The following is a 27,604-nucleotide window of genomic DNA, read 5'->3' on the forward strand; positions in this document are numbered from 1 at the left end:
TGCCTAAATATATTTATGGTGACAATGTTAAAAATTGTATTTTTTGTCACTTTCAAATATATGTTATACATTTTTTTGTACTTTGTTTTTTGTTTATATCAAAACGTCTCGTAATATTAAAAATGCGAAAGTGCCTTTATTTGTTTGTTTTGCTTTCACCTTTTATACTGAAACTTTACATAGATATTCTTAGGGTCTCTGGTATTACTATAGGCGAATTAGTATTTCGAAAATACCTTCAGGCTACGCCCCACTGTTTTCTAAAGCAGCGAAAAATCCAATCTTGGTCTCTAAAGTTACAAAATATTAGTTGAAAGAGTCTGTTAAATGTAAATTAACTGTGTTGTTTAAACATTGATTTATGACAGCACAAGCATATGTTGTGCTATTGTGGTAAATTGTTTTACATTTAAAGTGTCAAAGCATAGAGTAAGCTTGACAGTAACAACAATTCTTATTTCATATTTTCTGTAAACGCTCATGAGCACAGAGTTAGAAAATATCCAAAAAAGTACATAAACAAAAATAAAAGTACAGTAAAAATATACTTTTAAGTGTATATTTTAGCAAATATTAATTAGGCAGTGCTTGGTAAATGTTGTAATGCCGACAATATACTATCTAACTTTTACTATAAATTTAAACACTATTAAAAAATCCAATTTAGTGGCTATAAATATAAACTTATAAACAGATTTTCTTGATCGTGGTAAGAAGGCAAACTCAACATTGCCCTCGGAAATATATATAATTCACTAGAACCAGATGTAGTCATACACGTGCACATATAAGCAATTTTTATTCATAATAACCACCCACATATGCTTTAAAAATTATTTAAAGAAATTTGTTTACTGTAAAAATAGGAAATATTTTTACAGTAAAAAAACATCATACAGCTGATATGGTCACGGACACACAATGTGAGATTACCTTTTATAAACAACTATCGTGTGATGCATATATAGTAATAATAAATAGTATAATCCTACTTTTACTACAATGGCAAACAATGGTGAGTTGAAACCAATTAGTTTATTCTGAATTTTACCTAATAAACAAAATTGTGTATGTGCACATGCAGGGTATTGAATTTGGTTTTATTGGACATTGTGGGACGGCACATTTACAGTAGCTGTAGGAACAAAAACGGAGGGACTGAGCATTAGCATGATTCAACAAACAATTCGCTCCGTGACTACAATTTGAGGAAACAAGCAAAACGCAATGAGTCTGTGATTATCACAAGTGTCATCACAAAGCAATACCCCAGAAAATAAATGTAATGTTTTATGACAGAAAATTATCGAGAAGGGCAACGTGTGTATTTTTTATTGATGAGGTATACGATATAGAGATTAGGTATATAAACACTGATATAATTCCTATACTGAATTAAGGAATTAGTATGATATTAGTAAACATTGGTTTGAGAAACAAGAACATATACTTTACTGCATCAGGTTCACAGATACTTATTCTTTCGATAATCGAATTCTGAGGGTACAAACAAAGGCAGCAAGCTGGGTAGCCCACAAAGTAGGGATAAAGTTCCTATTAGGGAATTAAACTAATCGTAAATATTAACAGTACATCGGGTCTTTGTGTTTATGTCTATGCAGGATTGTGCATGCATTATCTCGAAAGTCGTGCTTATCAAAGAGTAAGGCACAGTGGGAAGTTAGGTTTTCTGTCTACCCCTTTACCCAAAGTGGAATGTACGCGCAGATGTAGACATTTGTTAACTGTAGTGAGTTTATGGGTATGTGCAAACATACCTATAAATTTGACCCACGGATTAATATGAGAAAAAAACAATCTTTGAAGAGAAAGAATCCTTGATTTGTTATCGTTCATCGACATTCTGAGAGACCATTGCATCTGCACATGCAATTCAAAATAATTTTTAAATTGCCTCAACAAACAAAAATGTTTCGTTTATACATTTATAATGATATGTAATAAATTTAAAGTATGTAATCGTTCTACAGCCAATTTAAAAAGCTATGCAACAAGACGCTAAATAAAAGATAAATATTCCTTTCTTAAAATGTTATTTATTTATCGAGACTTAAAATATAACAACTAGTGGCAAATTTAATGTTTATGGTACCCTTTCGTATATTATCAATTATTAGTGCTTCTTTTATCCTTCAAGACTGAAGTACTTTATTTCAAAAATATTACAGTACTCCATCGTAATATGAGATGGATGACAATTGTCATAATGTAATTATTGAAATGTGTTTATTATTGGTAAATTTAGTTTTTAATTTTCAATAACGATTCAATAACACCAAATTGGCGTAGGAAATATAATGAATTCGAGCCAAAAATGCTCTTTAAACTCAAAACCTGAAATAAGAGTTACTCGCTATTTCGCTTAATATCTGATCCTCTTAACCATGAACACTGAAAAATTAGTACCTGATGTATCATGGCATATGATTAATTCCATTTAAAAATTCTCAGAGGCCCCTATTGTATAACATAATAAGTGCTTTCACTGAGACAGCTTAGAAATTCGACTTTGGAGTTCCCCCACATTGGTCTATGTTAGCTCTATTGTTACCGAAATTGTGGGAGCTATTCAGTTAAATACACGAAATGGTGCAATGGAATTACGGGCTTATCATTATTTTTCCAAATTCTGAAGTGATCCGGGAAAAATATTCCGACCTTCTCTTTCTATAAACCTTCATTGAACTTCAATGAATATTTCAAACCTCTAACAAAGAAGGCAAGATACTTTTTATTTCAATAAGATTCCTTTTATATAGTAAATGGATTAGTAAAAATAATCATTTAAAAAACCTATAATTCGTGTTTTATAGTTATTTTTCCAACATTATGTAGATTTCAACGGAGTATTGATTTATTCCACATATTAGTTACGCATATACCTTTCAAACGACGCTTTTAACAATCTTTACAACTGCGAGACCTATCAAATAGCTATATTACATACTTTTGCACTCCTATATAGTACATGACCAATAAAGCAAGCACACACATTTTCGGCAGATATTTGCACTTTTACTTATTTAATCATTATTTTTAAACAGAAATGTCATGTGAGTGGGTATTTGGGTTCATTTACATGAACTGTTCAATAGAGGGAGGACGGAAATATGACGTGGATGATAACTATGGAGTTGGGAGGAGGATTTAAAGCTTCGGCGGGAGAACGCGGAAAGTCCAGTCATCACCAGCCGACCGGCGCAGTGGTTGCTAACGAGAGGAGCGTAGTGTTCTGTCAGTATCAGCCATGGTTTCGAGCGGACTGGTACCGGTACTGGTGTGCCTGTGCGTCTTCTGGTGTCTCAGCGAGGCGCAGGATCAACCGAATTTTTATATTGGTTAGTATGTCCTTCTTAGTCTACAAAGGGCTGAAACATTTCCTTTAACAGTGTATCTCTGAACCGTATTGCAATATTTAGGTTATTGTAGAGTTTTACAATAATTAAAGTTTCATACAAAATATTTTCAAGTGATTTTACCCTAAGTTTGGTCAAATCTACTCATTAGTAAGCGTCATTTGTACAAATATTCCATTTTTGTTATTTCTTAGTTTCAAATTGGAGTTTCTTTAAAATACAGTTACTCATAAAGTAATTATTTTATACAAATTTTCATACATTGTCCTTTGTAGGAAATTCAATTCAGAATACAGTGAGTTTGGAGTTTCAACAATTGTGAGATATAAAGAAGTTGAAACAGTCTTTCACTGATCGATCACATACCATTTTGGTGTTTTATAGAATTAGCAAAAAATACAATACAAAATTTATCAATCGCATTTTAGTGACACAATTATTTGCATTAAAAACTTTCCACTTTTATTATGAAAAACTAATTTAATAATACTATTCTTTCTTGATATTACGTCTATGATAATACACATAAATGCAAAGCGCTGTTAATGGTATGGTTGACTTTGTTAATTATGTTGAAAAACAAACTATTAAGAACAATGTAATCCATATTTTGATCCCAAAACAATTAATTGTTGTATTATTGGACAGTCCAGTGAAATAACTAATATGAGATGAGGTATGGCTGGTCGGACACAAATTGTGACTTTCTTACTTTTAATAGAAATTTTTGCATTCTGCTTTACATTTCCTGCAAATGTAATTACGTGCATTAATTAAGTATAGTATTTTATAATAATAAAATAATTATTATTTTAAATAACTACGTAGGAACATGTTTGCTATCAGATTATGGCTGGTTTTCAAAAACTTTAAAAAAGTTAATATATGAAAAGTAGAATGCTTTGAAACACTATATTGGAGAGACACATTGTACACAAGAGCACGCTTATATTTATTAATATCAATAAAAACTTCTACATTAAACATATGATTACCTTAAATGCATATAATCAAGATCATGCCGTCTTACAAAATTATATAAAGAAACAGTTGTTATACATTTATTAATATAATAGTATAACTACTTTGGAAAAGGTCCATTTAACTCGTGGTGCATAACGACCTACATATGTTTAAAATGTGCGAAAATAAGATAATAGAATTTCCTATTAAAAGTAAATATTTTTCTGGATTAATATATATTCTGGAGGTTTTTAGCACTACGTTATGGATTTTAACTTAAAACTTCAATAGGTACTTTAGTATTTTTTACCTATGTTTTTTTCGAATGTTAAGAAAATTGCAATATTAAACGTGTAAAAAGTTAACTTTGGCGAATATCTAGAAATGTACAGAGATTAAAATAAAATCTTGTTAATTGTCACTTAGAAACAATCGTGTGCGTTCATACCCATTCCTCGCCCAAGAGAACACAATTATGTGAAACGTATTGCCATTATTTTTAATACGTATTTAACCCTAAGCCCAGAATTTTTACACTGATTTTAACGGTTAATATTATAATAACTTTTTATTAATATTAATATAATAAAACGATTATAAACGTTCCGCTAGGGCCTCAATGTCGGTATGCATGATAAGGTTAAAAATATGGGTTTTAAGTATTAAAAAGATCAAATAAACTTTTTCTCAATATTAAAATAGCTCTCGGTATAAAGCTAATATTCTCAAAGCAATATATACACATATTTATTTATTGAAAAAGAAACTCGTTGTTTTATGAATCGCAGACCTTTTAAAATTAAATGCACAATTTAACAATGATTTTTTTCAAATTAGTCTTAATGTTGTTTCCATTATTCATGTTATATCCACTATTCCATTCATGTCATGTAGTTGCAATTATTGTCACAGTTAATACAGTGTCCCTTTTTGACGTTGTGTACTTTGCTTTGATTCCGAACAAAGTTATTAAACATAACACAGCAGAATAATTAACAGAAAATTGTCTAGTGATTTGTATTATTAAGAAGAATTTAATTAGTATTTAACATATACTTTTCCTGTATTTCGAACGTTTTGGAAGTATGGACGTTTCAAACGTAAATGGAACCAAAATGTAACCAGTCTTTACATTACTTGGTTGGGGACGCCAAGGTCTCCATAAACTCGCCCAGTTGATCGCCTCTCACACATGCTCGCGTGTTTTGAACTTAATAAACATTATTTTAATATTGTTTAACTCACGTATAAATGCATGAAAAAATCAAGTTCATAATGTTATTTAACGGAAATAAAACTGTCAAATAAATATTTCTTCAGACACAGTGAAAACCGATAGATTTCATATTATATAGCAGTTATTTTAAAATATCAAATTAAAAATAAATACATAGTTTCTAGAGTTAACTCCAACAATGTTGTTGGTATAACTAGTTTACTGCGATAGAAGACATAGATATTGCTGTATCGTGAAGAGTATATCAAAGATCACTCACTCAGCATAGTGATCAAGAAGTAAAGATGTTAATATACTCAAAAGTTTAGAAACTTTACTATCTTAAAAGGATTAAAATATCGTAATCTGGTTTTTTAGAGTGATGAGGTTTAAAATCCTGTACTTTTTCTATAAATCGGGTCATAACCTAGATACAAATGCTGTATGAATTACAAGTTCAACATTTTACGTTATTTAAAACTATAGTCTTTATTGTAAAAAAACCGAGATAAATGTTAAAAGAATTCATGTATACCTATCTACGCCAAAGTGTTACAGGTATATTACATACAATAATGTCAGTATTAATTTTAATCAGTATGAAATATTGTACACATACATAATGTATATATACTTTTTGATACACCTTGTATTTTTGTCATAACAAAATAGGAAGATGTGCCATCTTCTAATCTGATTGTATCAATAGAAACTGCTCACTTTCAAGATAAATTCTTCTTTTAAAAGAGACAAAAAGGGTTTTCTCCATCAATTTTTTGCTTATGAGGTATATTAACACGCACATACTATGACTGATAACTATGCTAAATTCCAGATATTGTATTGTAGATATTGTTCTGGTTAGAGATTTAAATGCTGCAAAACAGGTAAAAATTAAACCCTTGACTTTAGCCGAAACCAGAGAGTATCATAGATCCGTCACGGCCTAATCCGTGCAGATCCAAGGAAAGTCTTGAACTTTTTAAAATTCGAGAAGACAAATGGTTAGCTGATGCAGCATAGCTGACTCTTTAGTTTAGCTGATGCTGTAAACTCTGTAGTTACTTTAACTCTAGAGCTTTGTACCGCCATAACTGTCGAACCTATTTTTTCGATTTCTAGGTTTGAACCCAGTTATAACCCTAAGGTTTGGCTAATCTAAGACTACCAAAACGACTCTAAGAGGATTATAAATCTTATAAGAACAAATACTGTGTTAAGCTATCTGAGAATTCTAAAACCTTTCCAGTTGTTACAATTCGTTGCCTAATATACGATATACAACTAATATCTTTCTAAAACTTCAATGACCGGTAAATTGAAGGCTTGAAAAATATTTAAATATAAATTTTGTTTGCTGTAGCTCAACATTAATAACTGTTCTTTTGTCAATGTTGTGCAATAGGTGAGCCACACATTGCGTACAGTGTGCACGGCCGGCGCTATCTTGTGGTTTACTGGATGAATCTGGCTAAATGGGAGACATTTATGAGTATTGTTTTAGTTGAGTTTAGTTCGAATCTTTTTTTACATGTATTCTTGTAATATTTTTGTATACATCTAAACATATTGTATGTACCTCAGCCGCCTCAAAATTATACGAAATTTTAAAACCCTATTAGAATAAAAGTTGTAATTGATCTAACAATTCCAAAACAATTGTCTTCATTTGTCTATAATCACAAACAGCATAAATATAAATATACTCTATTAAATACTTGACTTATCACCATTCTCAATCTTTAGATATATTGATTAAAATATAATATGTTTTATTTTATGAAAGATACATAGTGTAAAAATATAAAATGATGCATAAAATTTGTCTAAGAATACTCATATATGTATACTATAAAAAAACGAAATCATAGTACACAAAGAAAATAACAATATTTTTTATAATGCATAATACAGGATTTAATACAATGTTTTTCTCTTTTTTCCATTTAATTACTTTTTTAATTCCTGGCTGTAACAAAATATTACTCTAAAGATAAAATATTTATTGCTTGAAACTAATTTAAAGTATCTGTCAATAAATATAGGGCATCAAAAGGCAGAGCCTGTGTCGAGGTTCCTTTAAATTTCAATAAAGTTAAAGCGCAAGACAATTAATAATTTTACATGCATTAAAATCCCACCAACATAAGTAGATTTAATGCTGTGGATTTTGATTGTATAAAGTAAATTGTTTATTACATTTGTATATTTTTCAGAAAACCAATGCATTCAGGTTTCAAAGAGCCAAAATTTTGATTTCATTGAAAACTGTTTAAGATTTTTACATTCTTTAATAGTTTTTGGAATTAAATTAAACATTTTTGGTCCTAAAAAGCAATAACACTTTGTAAAGAAGCTTAAATTAGGCTTAGGAACCAATATATCCTCCTATCCTCCTTTCTCCTTGCTTCCACAAGCTGGTAGCAACAAGGATTTCGTCTTAGGATAGGCATTAGCTGTGTTGTATCAGATATGGAATTATTACAAGAAGGTACTAACCATTTTGAAAGTTTTATAACAATTATTGGCGGATTTTGTTGAATAAGTACCCTTGGAATTGTAACAAAAATTTAAAAATAGTTGGTATCTTGCAATTATTTTATAACTATAATAGTTTTTTTTGTTAATTGACTTTTAAAATTTATTAAAGAAAATCACACAATAATTTCTTTTGAATTTCGTCTTATTTGTCATAGCCTATGTGTAAAGTGTATTACCTGTACAGCTTTATTAGTTCTAGAGATATTTTTTATAAAAAAAAACAAAATGGTGATTAGCGGCTAAACGACAAATTAAATGTTTACCGCTCAACCAAATCATGATCAATGTGGCCTATTTATCCAATATGGTATCGTTATGATAATCTGGTACTGTCTTCTATGTTAAAGTTATTTTCTTTCTTGATTATTTTTAACATTCCTCTTATCTTTAAATAATTGGATATACCTGAAATAACCCCTAAAAGTAGGGATATTTTGTGAAACATGTTTGTTTTCTCGGATTGTATTCCATGGTTCAATATATTTACCTGTATTATGCTAGGGCCCGTGTTTTCCGTATCCTCATGTTTTGTGTATCTAATGTGTTCACAAAGTCGTGTACATATTAAACGTTGTGTTTCCTCAAAGTAAACTGAGCCACAACTACATGGAAGTGCTAGAGTCCCTTGTGCGCACAATGGTATCGCGATCATTACTGTTTTTAAAGAGTTCGTTAATATTTGAGGCGGTTTGAGCACCGTTTTGTGTATCTAATGTGTTCACAAAGTCGTGTACATATTAAACGTTGTGTTTCCTCAAAGTAAACTGAGCCACAACTACATGGAAGTGCTAGAGTCCCTTGTGCGCACAATGGTATCGCGATCATTACTGTTTTTAAAGAGTTCGTTAATATTTGAGGCGGTTTGAGCACCGTTTTGTGTATCTAATGTGTTCACAAAGTCGTGTACATATTAAACGTTGTGTTTCCTCAAAGTAAACTGAGCCACAACTACATGGAAGTGCTAGAGTCCCTTGTGCGCACAATGGTATCGCGATCATTACTGTTTTTAAAGAGTTCGTTAATATTTGAGGCAGTTTGAGCACCGTTTTGTGTATCTAATGTGTTCACAAAGTCGTGTACATATTAAACGTTGTGTTTCCCCAAAGTAAACTGAGCCACAACTACATGGAAGTGCTAGAGTCCCTTGTGCGCACAATGGTATCGCGATCATTACTGTTTTTAAAGAGTTCGTTAATATTTGAGGCGGTTTGAGCACCGTTTTTGTGTATCTAATGTGTTCACAAAGTCGTGTACATATTAAACGTTGTGTTTCCTCAAAGTAAACTGAGCCACAACTACATGGAAGTGCTAGAGTCCCTTGTGCGCACAATGGTATCGCGATCATTACTGTTTTTAAAGAGTTCGTTAATATTTGAGGCGGTTTGAGCACCGTTTTGTGTATCTAATGTGTTCACAAAGTCGTGTACATATTAAACGTTGTGTTTCCTCAAAGTAAACTGAGCCACAACTACATGGAAGTGCTAGAGTCCCTTGTGCGCACAATGGTATCGCGATCATTACTGTTTTTAAAGAGTTCGTTAATATTTGAGGCGGTTTGAGCACCGTTTTGGTATTATGTCTTTTTAATGTTTTATCTCTCAAAGCTGCCCTATTTTTTTACAACAAATTAACGGCTACAAATAGGTAGGATCTCTGTTAGTGAGGAAGCTTTTGCCATATAGGCACTATTTATAATTGTGACTGTCTTTTAAACATACGTAGCCATGGTTAAAAATGTTAAGGAAATTCATATCCAAAACTTTCAAGATAATTTTCTTTATTGTAGCCGTGTTAGTTTGCTAATAATAGGTTTAAAACTCGGGTATCCATGATGTATATTTGCCTAGTAAGAGGGATTTGTTTAAACCGATGTCAAACATATATATTATTGTGTTGCAAAATTAAAGAGCTTAATTCCACAAATTTCTTTCTTAGTATGAAGTATGATTATTCATGATTGTGGCATGTGACAGGTGATATCTACGAGCAGTCCAAGGGCAAGACCACAAAACTGCAAGGCAGTGAAGAACTGGCCGAAGTTTATTCAAGACCTTCGGAAGGATAAACAATCTCAGCAGTCTCGCTCATTGTAGAGTAATATTTCCCACAATTTTAATGTTTGACAGGTGATGTCTGCAAGCAGTCCAAGGGGAAGACCTGGACCTGCAAGCTGGTGAGGAATTGTCCCAAGGCTATCGAAGATCTTCGGAAGCATAAACGACTTAAGCAATGTCGTTTCACAACCTCTCAGCCAGTCGTATGCTGTGAGCCTTTAGATAGTCCAAAGCCGCCTCCTCCGACCCAACTCACGCTGACAAGTTCTTCATGGCCCCCGAATGCGGGATCTAAGAGTAAACAGAGTACGTTGCTATTGTTTTTGTCATTCTATTTTGGAGGGGCCAAGCGAAGAGAAAACAGTAATATCGGTTAAGTTGTATTTTTTTTTATAAAAAACACATATCTTAAATATATTTTGTCAATTAATTCAGCTGGCCCAAAAATCTAGAAGTGCAGTGAACTCACGTGCTGGTTAGTGTTAATTGTATAAGTCATCATTTAGACTTATTATTTGTTTTTTCGGTCAGAATAATTCTCCTTACTATTATAAAAATGCTTAAAATAGCTAACAATATAAACTTATAGAAATAAAATTAGTGCTTGCTTAAAAGTAGATGTGTTAGAAAAAGACTACAAAAACGAAAGATTTTCGAATAATATAATACTATGTTTTGAACAATATAAACTTTAAATTATTTCAAATTCCGTTTCAAATCAAGAAAATTCAATTGCAAATTAATAACAATTCTGTCTCAAATTATTTTAAATTCTGTTTCAAATTGTTTCAATTATGTTTGTTGAAATTGAATAAAAATTCTTGTACAGTAATGAAAATATCATCTCAAATGATAAAAATGATGTTTCCAATCTTTATAATCGTGTTTAAAATTAATAAAACTCCCGTCACAAATTAATTAAAATTCTACTTTGAAAAAAAGAAATTAAAATTTTTGTCAAATTATAAAAACATATTTAGAATTTAACATTTTTCCTTCAGCCATAACCATATTTTGAGCTAGACATACATTTTTAGCGCTTCTATTTGTAAGATTAGTAACTGATTAGAATATACATTGATTGTACTATTGATAATTCTTTTATCAATTTCTAATGTTTTTGTTTTCATCGTATGTGTCTAATGTAAATGAATATGATTCTTTATTATATACAATATTTACAGAGCTTAAAATTTTTTTAATTGTGTTTCCACAAATTAAGGTTTATATTTATCGTCTAAAAGGTTACATGCATTTTCCTTAATTTCTTAAAGTTTGACACTTTATTTTGTATTAATTCTAAGTTTTATCTTCTTCTACAACATTTGTATTAATTTTCAATAAAATATTTGTTATACAAAACAAAACTTTACTTCATTTGTGACAGAACGTTTATTCAATTTCAACAAAACTTGTATTATTCAAAAGAGAATTTTAAATAATTTGAGACAGAAGTTTTATTGATTTTCGACTAAATTTTCACTATTCAAAACAGAATTTTATTTTATTTCCATCAAAATTTCCGTTATTTGAAACAAAGTTTGGTATTTGTTGTAGTTTTTATTTTTATAATATCGATGTAAAACACTTTTATTTACACATTTTTTGCAAGTTGATCTAATCTTTTCATGTTGTTTCCAAATACTACAGTATTTTCTCCATTTTAAAATTGGATCATATTATAAAATATTTCTTTAATTCTATAAGATTTTTTTAATTTTAAATTAACGTAGGTAAAAATTTTATTCTCTCTTGCGCAAGTTTCTAAATTATTGAATTTATTATCTTTCATTTCCATATTCTCTAGATGTTTCTTAGAGTTATAATCACGATCAAAGTGTTTTTTAAAAATCAATTTATTGTATTAAGGGCAATCAATTCTTTCGTGCGTCAGTTATTAGCTTACTATAAATAATCTGACAGATAAATGTTTATAAATAAAGATTTTGGTAACAATTTTTATCAGCATAAAAATTGACCATAAATTTTTGATTAGTCAAGAATTAGACAACAACTTTTTCTATCACAAAATAATTTGACATTTGCATTAGAATTTGCATTGATTCGAAACGGATGAGCCAACATTTCCATTAGAATGTATATTGATTTGAAACAGATTATAGTTAGACAGATAAATTTATTAGATTTTAATAGATTTAGGAATTTATGAAGAAAATATTTTCAGTTTATTGTAAGATCTGTTTATGGCACTAGACAGAAATTTAAATTTATTATCTGTTGTCCCTAGAAGTGAGCTACATGTAACATAGTATGTCTAAACTACCTACAGATATATATATATATATATATATATATATATATATATATATATACATTAAATTGTATAAATGGGAATTGCCTTATTTAATTTCAATAAACATTGAATCGCAAAAAGTACTTGCTCCGCCGGGAGTCGAACCCGGATCTCTCACTTGCCGGGTGAATGTGCTACCATTACACCACAGAGCGCTTACTTTTTCCGACTCAATTATTTTGTATTTGGCCGTATCTGTCACATATGCGTTTAAATAAGCAAACTAACATATGATCGGAAGACCAAATACCTGTCAAACGACTTTTATTTACATTAAATGGTATAAATGGCAATTGCCTTATTTAATTTCAATAAACATTGAATCGCAAAAAGTACTTGCTCCGCCGGGAGTCGAACCCGGATCTCTCACCTGCCGGGTGAGATAGTATATATATATATATATATATATATATAATATATATATATATAAATATATATAGAGAGAGAGAGAGAGAGAGAGAGAGAGAGAGAGGGGGGGGTGAATTTATTTAAACGTTTTATTTATTATTTCAGACACTATTTATCTTTAAAACATAATATCTCATAAAAGAAGAGATTTAAACACCACCTTTCTTCCTCCCACAATGAAATATGAGGTAATTAGTGTCTTTCCTACCGAAGAAACTCAGGACACAAACACCGTGTCTACGGATATAGAGTTAGAATACTAATTTTGATAATTACCAAAGAAACCATCAAATATCTTGGCATATTACATGATGGTATCGTGTTAAAATAATTTCTGTTAATGTGGAATGGCATGAATTTTTCAGAATGTAAGGAATACGCAGAGTACGTATACGTCAAAACCCAGAGCTTTTTCGGCAGAGAAGAAAAGTTCGACACCTGCGCGATAGTAGAACCTCTCATCACCCGAGGGGAGAACGCACAGTCTCGGGAGTATCCACATATGGTTCGTATAGTCTGTTTCAGTCAGTCAGTATATATATATATATATATATATACGTAAAATCATGCAGTTGAACAGTAATCTTACTTCCCATTTCTATCTATTGAGGTGAGTGGTAGAGAGGGCTTGATAGCCGTAACCCCACCTCTTTAATATGGACATTTTTCATTTCATTTCATTTTCTATCTAGAGGTAATATAACGTTTGTTGGAAATTTCAAAAATGAGAGTATTGAAGCTTATCAAGATTATTTTTAAAATCTTGGAACATCTTGGAGAATCCAAAACGAATTTTTTATTGTCTTAGAGTATTAGTGTCTTTTAAATAACACAATCCCAAAAACAATACAATTAACCCTTGAATTACCACGGTTTTTCATAGTTTGAAAATATTGGAGATAGATAGATAGTGGAGATATATTGTCATTATATCTTCGGAAAAGGGATTTTGATTGTACTTTTGTGATTAAAACCACGTCTTTGTGAAGCAACCATCAAATCTTTTTGAACCAGCAACAAATCAGTAGTGGTTTTAGTCTACAAAATAGAAAAAAAATATAATTCCTGAATTATAAATTAGGAAACCATTCCTTTGTTTACAGTTTGTTATTGACACGATGGAAGGTTTGGTAGGATAACAGGACTTTGGTCATTTGCCATCGTTATATGTTACAAAAGGTATGTTATAAGGTACGTTTTGAAACATATAACGATAAGAAAACACATTACTCGTACAACAATGTAATTCTAACATCTAAGTCCCCGGTTCATAGCAGCTCCAAAATTTGCTAGCACAATTAAATTCTTGAAATATATAATTATTGGATGTAGCTTAAACAATCTATGAAGGTTAACAGCGTTCAATATGGCTTCTTTATCACAAGCTACTAGATTTGTGACAATTAAACAATACATAATTTGTTAGTATACAAATATGCAGTAACAAGTACAGGAGGATGTGTATTATGGACTGTGGACTGTTTCTATTTAATATAGTGTGTTGAATGGAGATAGCTTTCCAAAAGTTAGGGTGTAATAGTTCGAGAATATAGGTGTGTTAATCTAATATAATTGTGTTTCAATAATATAGTTTTGATGCGTAAGCATAACAGCTAAAAAAAATCACCATCAAGAAACTCCATGACAGTGAGGTTCAACAAGGCTTACAGTTAGTTTAGTTTGATTAGTTGCAGTTACAAGTTCATAATATGTTGTTTGTGTTACTTAAATAATTATTTTGTTATTGAACTGTTTCAGGCTTTGATAGGGTACGGTAAGAGAAATGCTATCGAGTGGCTGTGCGGCGGAAGCTTGATCAGCAAGAGATTTGTGCTTAGCGCTGGTCACTGCACTGACAGCGGATCCAAGTAAGCGATATGCAGTTGTGATTTTGAAATCTAAATTAGGGTATAATTAAAAAAAAAAGTAAAGAATGTCTTATTTTACCAGGCGAAGTTAGGGCTCAGAAGCCCTCAATAATCCAAAGAAATAACAGTATAATTATATCAGTGCAAGAAATTATTTCCTAACAAAAACTAAATTTTTATTCAAGCATATTTCAGTAACTAATTGTAGATTTGCTCTTAGTGATAAAGGTTCTAAATTCTTCATTACACCAAAGTCAATCAAAACATATGGCAAAACTAGTATGTGTGTGACATTTCATGTAAAATGTATTGCCGAATGATCAGTAATAGTTTTTTTAAGCAGACATTAGATAAAGTATTTTAGTGGTTTCCTAAAACCACTACTCAAAAATAGTTTCCTTGGGATGAGTTCAAAATTAGAACAGAAAATGTTTACGTCTAGTAAAAATTAAATGAGGAATTTGAGATTTTAGCCGTTTTTTATTATTGGGAGCCAATGAGTGATTCTTTGGTTTGTGCTGATGTCTTTCCTTATTTTCGAGTCGATTGAGATCAGACTACGGATTGGTCATGCTTTATCAGTGTATTCGTTTGATTTCAATCCTCAATGTTGTGTGTCAAAATATCTAGACAATGTCAAGGCAAATCCAATGGTGTATCAGGTTTTATCATAGAGCCAAGGGTAACTAAGAAAAACACATTTTTTAAGAGTTGTCCTCTACAATTATCAAAAAAAGTTCATTGGAGGGGTGCAATAGTTAATATTACTGAGGTGTACAGTTGAAATTTAAAACTAGGTAACAATTAAATAGTTTGGTATATAATAGTCTGAAATTATTTTGATGTATAATAATGGTAAGTTACTTATTTACGTCTTTAACTGCATAAAACTAATTGTAAAAAGTAGTATTCATAATAATTAACTGTATCCGATTTAAAAATAGTTTAATTAAAATGTATTTTGTAAGTAACAAAATACATAATCAGTAATGTTAAATTCTCAAACGGAAATTAATAAACGTAATAGTTTGTGAGAAAATATAATTAAGGTACTCAGAAGACTACAAGAAAACAGTTGTGAAACACCAATAGCTGTCAGAGATATTTGTTTGGCAGTTAACAACTTTTAAAAACAAACCATGTACTCATCGTTGTGCAAACTGCAGTCACATCATGCACTTTGGTGCTTTGCTGCTTTTTAAAACGAAAACAAATATCAATCATTTTAAGTTTGCAAAAAATGTTGATATTAATATTATTTACACGCTCACTGGAATTAATGCACTAATGCACCCGTCCAATGGGGCTTTCTTCATAGTCAGGGAAGAAAACTGCCAGAAAATATTCTCAGTTATCCTGAACTTGATGGTTCAAAAACCTGGTTCACCATAGCATTTACCTTGATATTGCTTATTTTTAATGTTTTTGTAAAACTTGTACACTAATATTTATAATTTTGAAAATGTTAAACCATTGCCATTTGAAAACGGATACTTTCAGAAAGTTATTATTTTTCATTATTGTGTAATTCAGTATGGCACAGGCTTACATAACATGTTATTCCAAAACCACACATAGAGAACACATGTTATCATTTATTATTTGTTAGTTTTTATCTGCCTAACAACTTCTAAAGTTTGATCAAATGCTTGTGAAACACTCTGTATATGATAACTGGCCCTTCCCAAATTAGAGTCATTAATAGCAATAGAAATATTACTTCTTTTATTAATATATGGCTAGTTTCAATTTTGTTACTAAATAATCCAAAAACTGTTTTTCGAAACGTTGAAAATGTAAAACTTTCTTGAGCGGTTGTGTGCAAAATACTCAAGTATTTTCAGACAATCGCCATTACTTGGCGCAATTTCTCCATCAATTCAGAAAGCAGTGATTAGTGAATGTGTTTTATAACAATTAACAAAATTTAGAAACATTAAAACATTGCCAATGTTAAGGATCTCTTACTACATGCACTGTAATTCTGACTACTTACTATACACACTTACACATTTAATACGATTTCTAACAGATATCGTGGTGTTTCAAGTTAAATACACAATTCTACACATATAAATCATTTACGTCCACAGAGGGCTGGCCAAGTGGGTGCGACTAGGAGAGTATGACGTATCCACCACGGCAGACGACAAGCAAGGTCTGGCCCAGACAGAAGAGTACGAGATCGTAGAGAGAATCAACCATCCAGACTACCGAAGTCCTATCGTGTACAACGACATCGCTCTGTACAGGCTGAGCAGGGAAGTACAATTCAACGAGTACATCAGACCAATCTGCCTTCACACAGGAGATAAGATCGGCGGCAATGGTTTTGCCCTCGCAACCGGATGGGGTATTACGGGATGGAGTGAGTTAATTGATATTTTTTATTTTATATATTCATATTACACTCATTTTCACAACAATAATTTTTTACGGTTGTTAACAAAAATGTTAACAGCTCTCCAGCTCTCTTTGCATAAGAGCTGCGGGTGACTGTTTAACTAGGTATTTCTACGGCTTATGGGGTCATATCGTTTTTTGTGCTTTGCCTCTTTATATAACCGATAATTAAATGTCCAGTTCACCTTCTTTTTACTGCAGCGCCTGGTATCTGACGCTGTCTCATCTTTGACCCTTGGAATCTGGAGTCATGTTCGTCTGAAGAGATCTACAGAAAGTCGGTGATGAAGAAGCTCAACACGATCGTTTACATCGTTTCGACATCAGAGGCACCTATAAATAGGTGAATTGGCAGTCTCATTGTCTCATCAGGAAGTTTTTTCTTATTTTCTTCGTCGCCGAACTCTTTGGATCTCTTCAGACGAACATGACTCCAGATTCCAGGAGTCAAGTCTGAGACAGTATCAAATACCAGACACTGTAATGAAAGGAAGGTGAACTGGAGTCAAATTCAACATTCAAATTGAATCAAACCTTCCTATCATAGCTACGTTATTTGTAGATAACCGATACGCTTCAACGTCTGCATGCTATCCAAGTTGACCTGGTCTCTTGAATATTCCACTGACAGGAAAGCCTCTGACCTCTGACCCATCTGTTCTTTATAAGATTGGTGTTAAGGTGATTCTATCTAAGAAGATTAATGCAACCATTTGGCATTTAGAACATCGCGTCTCTGAGAACTCCCAGTCCTCATAATTTCACAGCCCAGACTGTTAGGTCACCTAAAACCTTTATTACCAGAACCATTAGATCTCGAAGAACCTCTGATGTCTGGAGCCATCCCTATCTAGAATTCTCAGACCTTTACATTGTTTCCAGTTTCCAGGTAATATCCGATCCAAGTTCGTATGAGCAATTGATAAAGTCAATATCTCTGTACCATAAAACCATATTAATATTTACAACGTCGCAGGCCGATTTTAACGATGTATACGTTTTGTACTTTTGCATAATAACCAGTCTGGCACATAGGAGTGTTAACCGTGTGTACAAAACATTCTGAGACCGGTTGTATACAATGTGACTATTGCCCCAAAATGCCTAAAAGTGAAGAGAAGAAGGACCATTTTAAATGTCTTATACATTCATAAGACTTTATTTACTATCTAATGACGTCCACTTAAACAAGTCTCATCTTTAACGATAGTCTGTCCGTAGACTGTTTCCAGTGGCATATCATCTTCTTTCAAAGGCTTTACGATTTTTAAGTAACGTATGAGAAAAATTACATCTCGATTTATATAATGTCAAGGGATTTTTCTCGCAGAATCTGTAATTTTGCTGTTTATCACTATTTATTTATAATACAAAAATAACACTCACTTATTGGTTGGGGATACTTTTCAATGTGAGAGTTACAGTCCATTGATTTTTCCCCCAGCAGGCAGAAAAATTGAGGATAATTTATTACTTCACAAGGCATTTAAAGCAGGGATTCGCGTAGTTGTGTAATCAGGTTGAAACTAAAACTGCTGAAGATACAAATTTTGTTCCGGTACAATTTTTTAAGTTAGCATCCTAAAAGATACAAAAAAGAAAGCATTATTCTTGAATGTATTTATTTTGTTTATTAATTTCTGATCTACCGACTTGCATTTTTACAATGGAAAGTCGTAATAATTTATAATCCATTCCGTGTTTTGCAAGAAACTTTCCAAATCAGGATCAATCAGATAATAGTTCTACGACGAAAAGAACATTAAACTTATTATCATTATTATTTAATAACATTTACTATTTGTACTAGTTTTTCAAATCGTTTTCATTAATCTTTATATTGGATGATTCCCCAGTGCGCAAAGGCAGTAAGGTGCTTCAGAAAGTGAAATTGGAGATCAACCCAAGGAATGGCTGCAAGACAGCTTACAAGTCCAGTGCCAAATTACCCAACGGTATACAAGAATCTTCCCAGTTGTGTGCCGGAGACTTGATAAACGGTGGAGACACCTGTCCGGTGAGCTAAGTTCTGTTTTATAGCTTAGTCTCTAACTAATAGAATAAGTAAAATCGGTGTCGGTCATAAGTACAAGTGTTTTCCGTTAAAAGATAGATTTTTAAACGGTGCGTTCCTATTTTTTGTTGTATGTGATGACAGTTTTTAATTATTTAAATAGGGAAAACTTATATATTATCTAACAATATCTCGTGTGTGTGCGTGCGTGCGTGCGTGTGTGTGTGTGTGTGCGTGCGTGCGTGTGTGTGTGTGTGTGTGTGTGTGTGTGTGTGTGTGTGTGTGTGTGTGTGTGTGTGTGTGTGTGTGTGTGTGTGTGTGTGTGTGTGTGTGTGTGTGTGTGTGTGTGTGTGTGTGTGTGTGTGTGTGTGTCTAACATTAGCTTTACTTACAGAAAATGTTCCTTAAGTAACCACAAATATTAATTTTTAACTCATCTCGAACTATAGTCTCTTATTCAAACTTTAAAAATAAATATTGAGTTGGTAAAACTGGAATTCCTATGGTACCTCAAATTTTCAACTGTTCTTGTCTCTTTTTTTATTTCGTACTTAACAAACTAATAGGTAGGTAATTATTTTGCATCAAATACTTAGCAATAGTTGGATTACCAAGATTTTAATTGTTTATTCAATTGTATTAAGTATACAGTAACCTTGCCTTTGGCCACTGAAATGATTCCTCTACTGTCTTTTCTCTTTTCTAAGGATTTGTGGAATTTTAAGTTCCTTTCAATTAAAACTTGGTTTGGCATGAATGATTCTTACAATTATGAGACATGTTCGCCAAAAATGACTGATCGTAGATTTTGTTTCGTAAGATGTTGACAGCAAGGCATGTTCATTCAGAACGAAATTAACAACCGAAAATGGTATTGGCTAGGATACTGCATATCACTATCTATTTCCAAATTATAATACATCAGGAATTTATTTGCATATAAAAAGATAGCTTTGTGTCTTGACATGTTTTATTTACGCCTATGGAACTTTAGTATATATAATATTCTATTATCTTACAATCCAAATTTAACGTGCATTTAAGGTTTCTACCCTTCCAAGAGTTTTCCATCACTAGACAATAATGTCTTTAAATGTGTTAATCCAACAATACCGTCAAAGCAGTTTAACTACCAACAAACAGCTATTCTCCCCCACGACGGTTAATGGAGATAGTTTGAATAGGAATCTTAAAATTGTAAGTTTCCGTAAAATTGTTGGATTCTAACTAACTAAATCGAAACTCACTAACTAAGTACATAAACTACAATTGAAGTTTGTCTATTAGTATCTTAAAATGAAAAAGTAAACACTTTAGTTTTGGAAGGTATCAAAAATTTTAAGTTAGTAAGGCAAACACCTACAAATACATGCCTATATCTTAAGACTCTTAAACAGTACTTAACCTTAAACACGGTTTTCTGTAAACGATTTTCGGGATCATTACAATATAGTTCAGTTTTACATAATTAACTCCATACAATATTATGGAGGTATTTCCACAATTTTACTGATTCGATAATTCAAGGATCGTGTGGAAAGGAAGTTGGGGAGGCATGGATCGCTGAGCAGATGGGAATAGCGGCGCGATCTATATTGTCAGCATATCATTAATATTCTAAAAAGGTCTATGCTTTACAGATACATCTTCCTACAGTATGGTAACATAAATAAATAATGGCATTCTTCACAACTACAACATGAATCGGCAATGTTTGAAATACCGCATTAATCCTAATACAACATTAGTAATTAATTATATAATATCGTAATTTACTGAAATGTTGGATGGATTTTAATAAACTTTAAATTTGAAAAAGTGTTATAAATAAAATTGTAATTTGTAAATTAACTGTCAACAGGGTGATTCTGGTGGGCCACTCCAAGTTCGCCTGAAGACACCTTATTGCATGTACAGTCTGATAGGCGTCACCTCCTTCGGCGGCAAGCCTTGTGGGGGGAACAAGCCTGCCGTCTACACAAGAGTTTCTAATTACATCCCCTGGATAGAGAGTATCGTCTGGCCTTGATTGCCCACATAGATATAGATAGCCTGGAGTGATGCAGTAAATTATTTAACCTTATTTATTATTACTTTTTTATATTATAAAAACAGTCATTATTTTCTAAGCTTTATCATTAAATAATAAGAGTTTAACCTGTACAGGGTCTCATTATTATTGCCCCGTAACAACCTTTTCATAAACAAAGGATCGACATATCTCTCTTTTTAAACCAATTTAAGGTATTAACTCGAATTTATATTAAATTTTAAGGTGATTTAGGTTCAAAATAACCAAGAATCGCCTTTAAATCCTGGAAGTTAGAAGAACAATATGACATCAAGAGGGGTGTATTCTAAAGATAACTTTGCTAACGCATTACGTGCGTTTTTTGCAAGGATCAAACTATCAAGTCGGGGGACGCCAACATATACAAGTACATTCTTAAGGTAAATAACCTTTACCTTAAGGTAAGGTAAACTATGGATAAGGGTAATTTATACCGATGTAATAAATGAATAAAATTCGGCTTGGTTATTAGAGGAATCCAGTTTAGCAAGTAAATGCTGATAACAAGGAATTCATATAATTTTATATGGATTCCGAATCAGAGGGTTTCAGTTTTGCCTTTGATAAGCACTAAAACCCATATTTTAATACCTTTTCGTTTAAACAAACTAATAATTTTTGTTGTTAAACACAATTTTGAAAAGATTTACATAAGTAATAAGTCCTGGTTAACTTAAAACGATTAAACCTGGACGATCATAAAGAACGAAAGTAGGGAACTGTACCCGTAAGGACCGGCAGAAGACAAATATTGGTTACAGTCCACATTGACGGAATGTTTTTGTATTCAGGTGGAACAATTGGTTTTTAAATGGGTTGATATTTTGTCATAGATCTTTTTGTCAGAGTGAGTTTACTCGAAGGTCAGGGAAATTGCCATTACTGTCTATATGTAATAAATAGATACAGAATGAACAGGACAAATAAATGTGTGGACAAGCTGAGTACAATCATATTAGATTTGAACATGTGAACTTAACTAGCATTCATGCAGTAAAACGAAAAATGTAGGGGAAAGAGTTAATGTCAACAGTTAGACACAAGATTTGATTTCAGAGCATTCTTGCGATGTAGTACCCGTCTTAACTATCGGAAGTTTTATTATTTAAACACTGTTATGAAACCTCTTTCTCGAACTCAATAAACAACGATTTAAATGTATCATATGACAATTATATATCTCAAGAAAAATCTTATGCAGGCTTTAAAGTGTACACAAATGTATTTATTCTATTTTCTCGTTGTCGTTATGGTTACCTGTAAAGACCAATGTACAAGTAGTAACGCTCAGCCCAATCACACGGGTAATCATGGGCCGTCATTGAACTCAGAGTTGTCTACATAAAAATGACGCTTCATGCAAAATTTCGTCTCGGTTAATTAGTTTTCGAAATATCGTGAATACAGATAGATAGCCAGAAATTAAATTGGTCCAACTCCACGAGCGAGAGGCTTCGCTAACGCTCAGGCAATATCATTAGTATTAATGTTAGTGTAAGAAATTATTATATCAATTTATTATTAATTATTTTTACTGTCATAATTTATTTAATTCAAATTAGTTTTTGTGATTGGCATCTTTCTTCCTTACTGCTAAAATAATAAACGATATTTAAACTTTCATATTCCTTAAGTTAATCCATGTCTATTACATTTTTAGATTCATTAACAAAACACAAGTATAATATTAATCACAGAGAAATAAAAACTAATTTGTACGAAACGTCCAAATAAAAGGTACAACATTAAAACACATTTTTGTTGCACAATAACACGGAGCTAAATTACTTTTACAACTTTGAATGAGTTTAATTTTGTTTAAATAATGGGCATGTTCTTGTGTTTAGAAATAAAAACGATTTACTAGCAAAAGTTTGTAAACGCTTTGTGAACCTTATACCAATTTCTTCAATTCAATAAATTACCTTAACAGGAAATTGATTGCACAATCTTAAACTACATCTTCACATAACGCCTGATTTGAATCAATAAACAGAAACATTAGCGAAGTTTGTAATTATGCTGACACGAGGATTCACCGTGATAGAGTGAAACAGGTAAAATACAACCGGTTCCATTTGCTCAAACTGGTTAGAGAGGGAGAATAGAACCATGACGTGGATAATAACTGGGGAGTTGGGAGAGGTACTAACAGGTGTTGCGGGAGAACGCGGAAAGTCCAGTCAGAATACAGGGAGCGCTCCTAGTGTTCTGCCAGTATCAGCCATGGTGTCGACAGGACTGGTACCTGTGCTGGTGTGTCTGTGCGTCTTCTGGAGTCTCAGCGAGGCGCAGGAGCGGCTAGATCTCTACGACGGTTAGTATTTTATTAGTAATCTCTAAAGCAATGTTTTATTGTAGAATTATAATATCACATATCCCATTAAATAAATGTTTGTTCTGCAGAAGTTTAACTTGTTTTGTAATTTAAATAAAACGTCCTACAAGAGCTTTCTAAACATACACTAAACAAAGCAGATAACGTTAAACACGTAGATTACTTTTAATAACGTAAACATAAACAAGAATGATTGAGTTATTTAGTAAGTATTTAGGTTATAAATTCCATACGAAAAACATACTAAATTATTTATTTCATTATTATTTATTAGCACTACCCTGCTAAATTTATTTGATTTAAAGTCAATTTTAACAAATTCTCTCAATATTTTGACGTAAAAATAAACACAATGATACTAGTTTCGTGTGTTTCGTATCGAATAATTTTAATCTTTTACTTATAAAATGTTGTTAATTAATATAGTATATACGAGTATTCACATTTCTTTAATCTATCCTCTCTTTGGCCTTCAATGTGTTATTTGTTTGAAGTGAGTATTTTGTTTGTTTAAAATGTGGTGTACACTTACTTACTACATATACTTTCTTAAATCCAATTACTTCGATATTAAGAGTTAAATATTTTTATTCCTTTGGAGAATTTTTGTATATAGATGGTTTAGGGAATATTGTAAAGAATTCCTTAATGCAAACTGCTTAAGAATTCCCCAGCAAATCTGTGAAATAATAAAGAATTATTTTTGCTACTACTATGCTATTAACTTGAGAATTCGCTTCGAAAACATTAAAACTGAAATGCTTTTAGGACAAACAGTTTTATGCGTTGATTTTATGTATTGAACCTAACTACCTTTGTGTCTCGTTTTCGCTGGATATTTCAAGGACGAATTGAGCTATGGATGAAACGAATTGCATGTAACGTCCTTTGTACTTAGACGATGTCGTGTTTGATGTTAGTCATATTCCTAGGATGGCGTTATGTCAAAATCTAACTTTCACCATAAAAATCACCATTAAGGAATTCAAAACATGTATTTTACTTGGATACTCGTAATTAAATTTCTTTGACCTTTTGGGCCAGCATATTTCAGTAGCTAAAGGAACAAAAATTTAGCTACCGAGAATTAACATGACTCGACTCTCATTCGCTCTACGACTACAACTTGAGGAAACAAACAGGCACAGCGAGGCCGTGTCCATTGCAAATGCAGTCATAAAGCAATACACTAGACACAAAGTGAATTTTTATGACAAAAAATCAAATTAGCAGGGAGTCCGTTTACACTGAAGAGACATATGATACTGATTAGGTATGTAAAATAGTAGTAGGATTAAAAATAAAAGCCTATGTGGTAACGGGAAATAAGTCATTCAAACCATAAATGCTCATACACGCTTAAAACCTGAAATAGGTGCATGTCACAATTTTTCTTAACTTCTTAACCATAAATCCTTTAATAATATCTACTAGGATGGGTCAAAAAGATAAAAGTTTTGAATTTCGAAACGTAATAGGTCTTAAAAGATGCATACTTACGTCGAATAGCGGACAAATATTACTTTAAATCAAATGGAACGACTTCAGATTACGCATCGAGCCTAAAGTAAAAAGATTAACACATTTTGGAAGTAAAATATATAAAAACAATTATTGTATGAGTTTCCTAACGTAATTTACATTAGAATTGTGCCTTTGTAACTATGTAATATGTTATTCATAAATAGCAACAGAGAAAATCTCAAATTTTCGTAGACAAAATCTAGAATTTTGGTAATGTGAAAAAATATATGTAACTGGATTGTTTTAAAGTATAAAACTGTAAAAATAACATTAATAAGCACATTTATTGATAAATTATCTATATTAAACGAACGGTATACAAATCATGACTGTATCATTCTCGAAGAAGGTGACATGATATTAGTAGTTGATAAAGGTAAGGTTTCGTGAAAAGAAGAAATATATTTCAGAGTGTTAAAGAAGTTGATCTCAAGAAAGCAATGTATTTTGTTAGACGAAAAGATAACAACATATCTAAAAAAATTTGGATAATAATGTATCGTCAGGTGGTTAAAGAGGTAGATATTAGTATTATTCATGAGCCTGGTGGTGGACACGTAACACAAGTAAATAGAACTGGAGTTCAAATAGTAAATGTATCTTAGAGCACTTAGAAGAAGAACAGTTTAATTTCAGTGAAATTGTAGCTATAGAACAAGACGTACATCCACTGTGAGTGGGTGTTGTTATAAACTATTAAAATGTGTATTTTTTATTAAGCACTAAAATGTTTTAAATATAAAACGTATTATGACTATTTCTTTACGACCCGTTAAAAAACATATTTAAAAGCACCCACATAATGTATTTGTGGGTCACTATCAGTCATCCCAAGAGACTTTAACGCTCGGTAAAGTTTTTTCTCTGTCATTTGAAGATTTGAGGAAGAGTTCAGCAGTTTTAAGGTGATTTAAGACAATTTGTCTGAATGGAAATCATAAGGGAATGATTTGATTGGTAGAATTTCAGATATATTACATCGTAATGTGTTTTTTATATGTGGTAACTATGGAAAAGGCGTGCAAAGGCGGTGGAGGGACAAAACATGGATGTAAGAGCCTCATTACAGCCCTCATTATAACTTAAACAATATTCAATCTGTAAGAAATTCCTTTAATTCATGTAAAAAAAATTGTTATTAGTTAATAGTTTTTTTAAACTCTTGCTTCAATTTATTTTTCTTAAAATTAAACTAGATATCTTGGAATTAAATATATTATCATTAATATTTTCTGTAACTACTTCTGAGACGGGGCAGTTCCTCACCCCGCCTGCAGGATGTCTTCGACTCGTGTTTATGTTGTATGTGTGTAAAGTAGTTGCTGCGGCGTTATCGCCGGGTTCCTGAAGGCATTGGCGACTCCGACGTGACACGGTCAACTCGTCAGAGTGATACAAATTCTGCATTCGGCCAGTCAACTATTTACCAACATTCTTAATTCTTCTATTTATTTTGTATTATATCGGCTTAAAAGTTAAATTTTACTAAATTATGCAAGCCTAAAGTGTGGGATATTAGAAGATGTATGATTTAAGTTGATTTAATATAATATTGCGTAATATTACGTATTTATGCTCCGCCATTAATTTAGAAAGGAAGTACATTACGATGGCAAGAATTGGACACTTTTTGGCTCAAGAAGCTTTTCAGAAGAATGTATATTTATATTTTCTTGATCTGGGCAACATTGAAAACGCTACTTTGGCACCGGAAATGCCTTGGACTAGAAGTGGATATAATACCGGAACTTAAAGTTTTTTGACTGAAATATTCTTTCAGTCCTACATATATTTATATTCTATTAGTCGGAACAACAGCAAAAACGCTACTATAGCACCAGAAATATCTTAAATTGAAAGTAAACTACAAGGGCCAAGAGTAGAAACTGTTTGACTGAAATATTCCTATCAGGCCTGCGTATATACATATTTACTTAATTGGGGCAACAATGCAAATGCTAATACGGAACCGGAAATAATTTAGAATGGAAGTAGATAACAAGGGCCGGTAATAGACGCTTCATGAGTAAGAGTAAGTTTCTTAGACCGGGATTGTACACCGGTCATATTATTTTTGTTATGACAATAAGGCACACACTACTATGGCCATTGAAATGCAAGTTATTCTAACCAGGGATACTTTTTCTCGCAGTAAAACTTAAAGTAAGATCAAGTTGCAATTTTTGAGTGTTTTAACCATAAAAGCTTAAATAACATGTACCTTAAAAATGTCAACTTCGAATTCAAAATTAACATAGGGTTCCTTCATGTTATTACATTAAAGGTAAGAGATGGTCAGAGTAAAACAGCGCACGCACATATACACAGTGATATATATATATATATACACATATATATATATATATTAATTATAAATAAAAATTAAGCTCCCTTATCTAAGGAAAGACTGGACCAATTCGGCTAGTTCCTTTGTTGAAGTTCATGGAAGGTTTATATGAAGAGAAAGATAGAAAGATTGGAAAGTTTCCATGTTCACTTTCAAATATGGAAAC

General features: G+C 31.9%; 2 protein-coding genes across 3 annotated transcripts in view; both read left to right on the forward strand.

Annotated features, from left to right (window-relative positions):
* The first annotated feature begins 3,197 nt into the window (after nucleotides 1-3,197).
* On the forward strand, nucleotides 3,198-23,310 carry LOC124371500 (serine protease snake-like). Of its 2 annotated transcripts, XM_046829853.1 has the most exons (8): nucleotides 3,198-3,359; nucleotides 10,224-10,457; nucleotides 13,239-13,378; nucleotides 14,632-14,741; nucleotides 16,835-17,109; nucleotides 19,001-19,161; nucleotides 21,020-21,205; nucleotides 22,511-23,310. In XM_046829853.1, the coding sequence occupies exons 1-7, from the start codon at nucleotides 3,269-3,271 to the stop codon at nucleotides 21,185-21,187; spliced, it is 1,179 nt and encodes a 392-aa protein (XP_046685809.1). In that variant the 5' UTR covers nucleotides 3,198-3,268; the 3' UTR covers nucleotides 21,188-21,205; nucleotides 22,511-23,310. The 2 variants fall into 2 exon arrangements, with proteins under 2 accessions (XP_046685809.1, XP_046685815.1); XM_046829859.1 differs by lacking the exon at nucleotides 22,511-23,310 and having other exon boundaries at nucleotides 21,020-21,321.
* Nucleotides 23,311-23,326: 16 nt separating this feature from the next.
* LOC124353237 overlaps nucleotides 23,327-27,604 on the forward strand; it is a 59,542-nt gene continuing 55,264 nt past the window's right edge. The window contains exon 1 of the mRNA XM_046803158.1: nucleotides 23,327-23,546. Within this exon, the coding sequence (XP_046659114.1) occupies nucleotides 23,342-23,546 (205 nt within the window). The 5' untranslated portion in view covers nucleotides 23,327-23,341. The remainder of the gene's footprint in view (nucleotides 23,547-27,604) is intronic.

This window comes from Homalodisca vitripennis, chromosome 1 (assembly GCF_021130785.1).
Source record: "Homalodisca vitripennis isolate AUS2020 chromosome 1, UT_GWSS_2.1, whole genome shotgun sequence".
Classification (NCBI taxonomy): Eukaryota; Metazoa; Arthropoda; class Insecta; order Hemiptera; family Cicadellidae; genus Homalodisca; species Homalodisca vitripennis.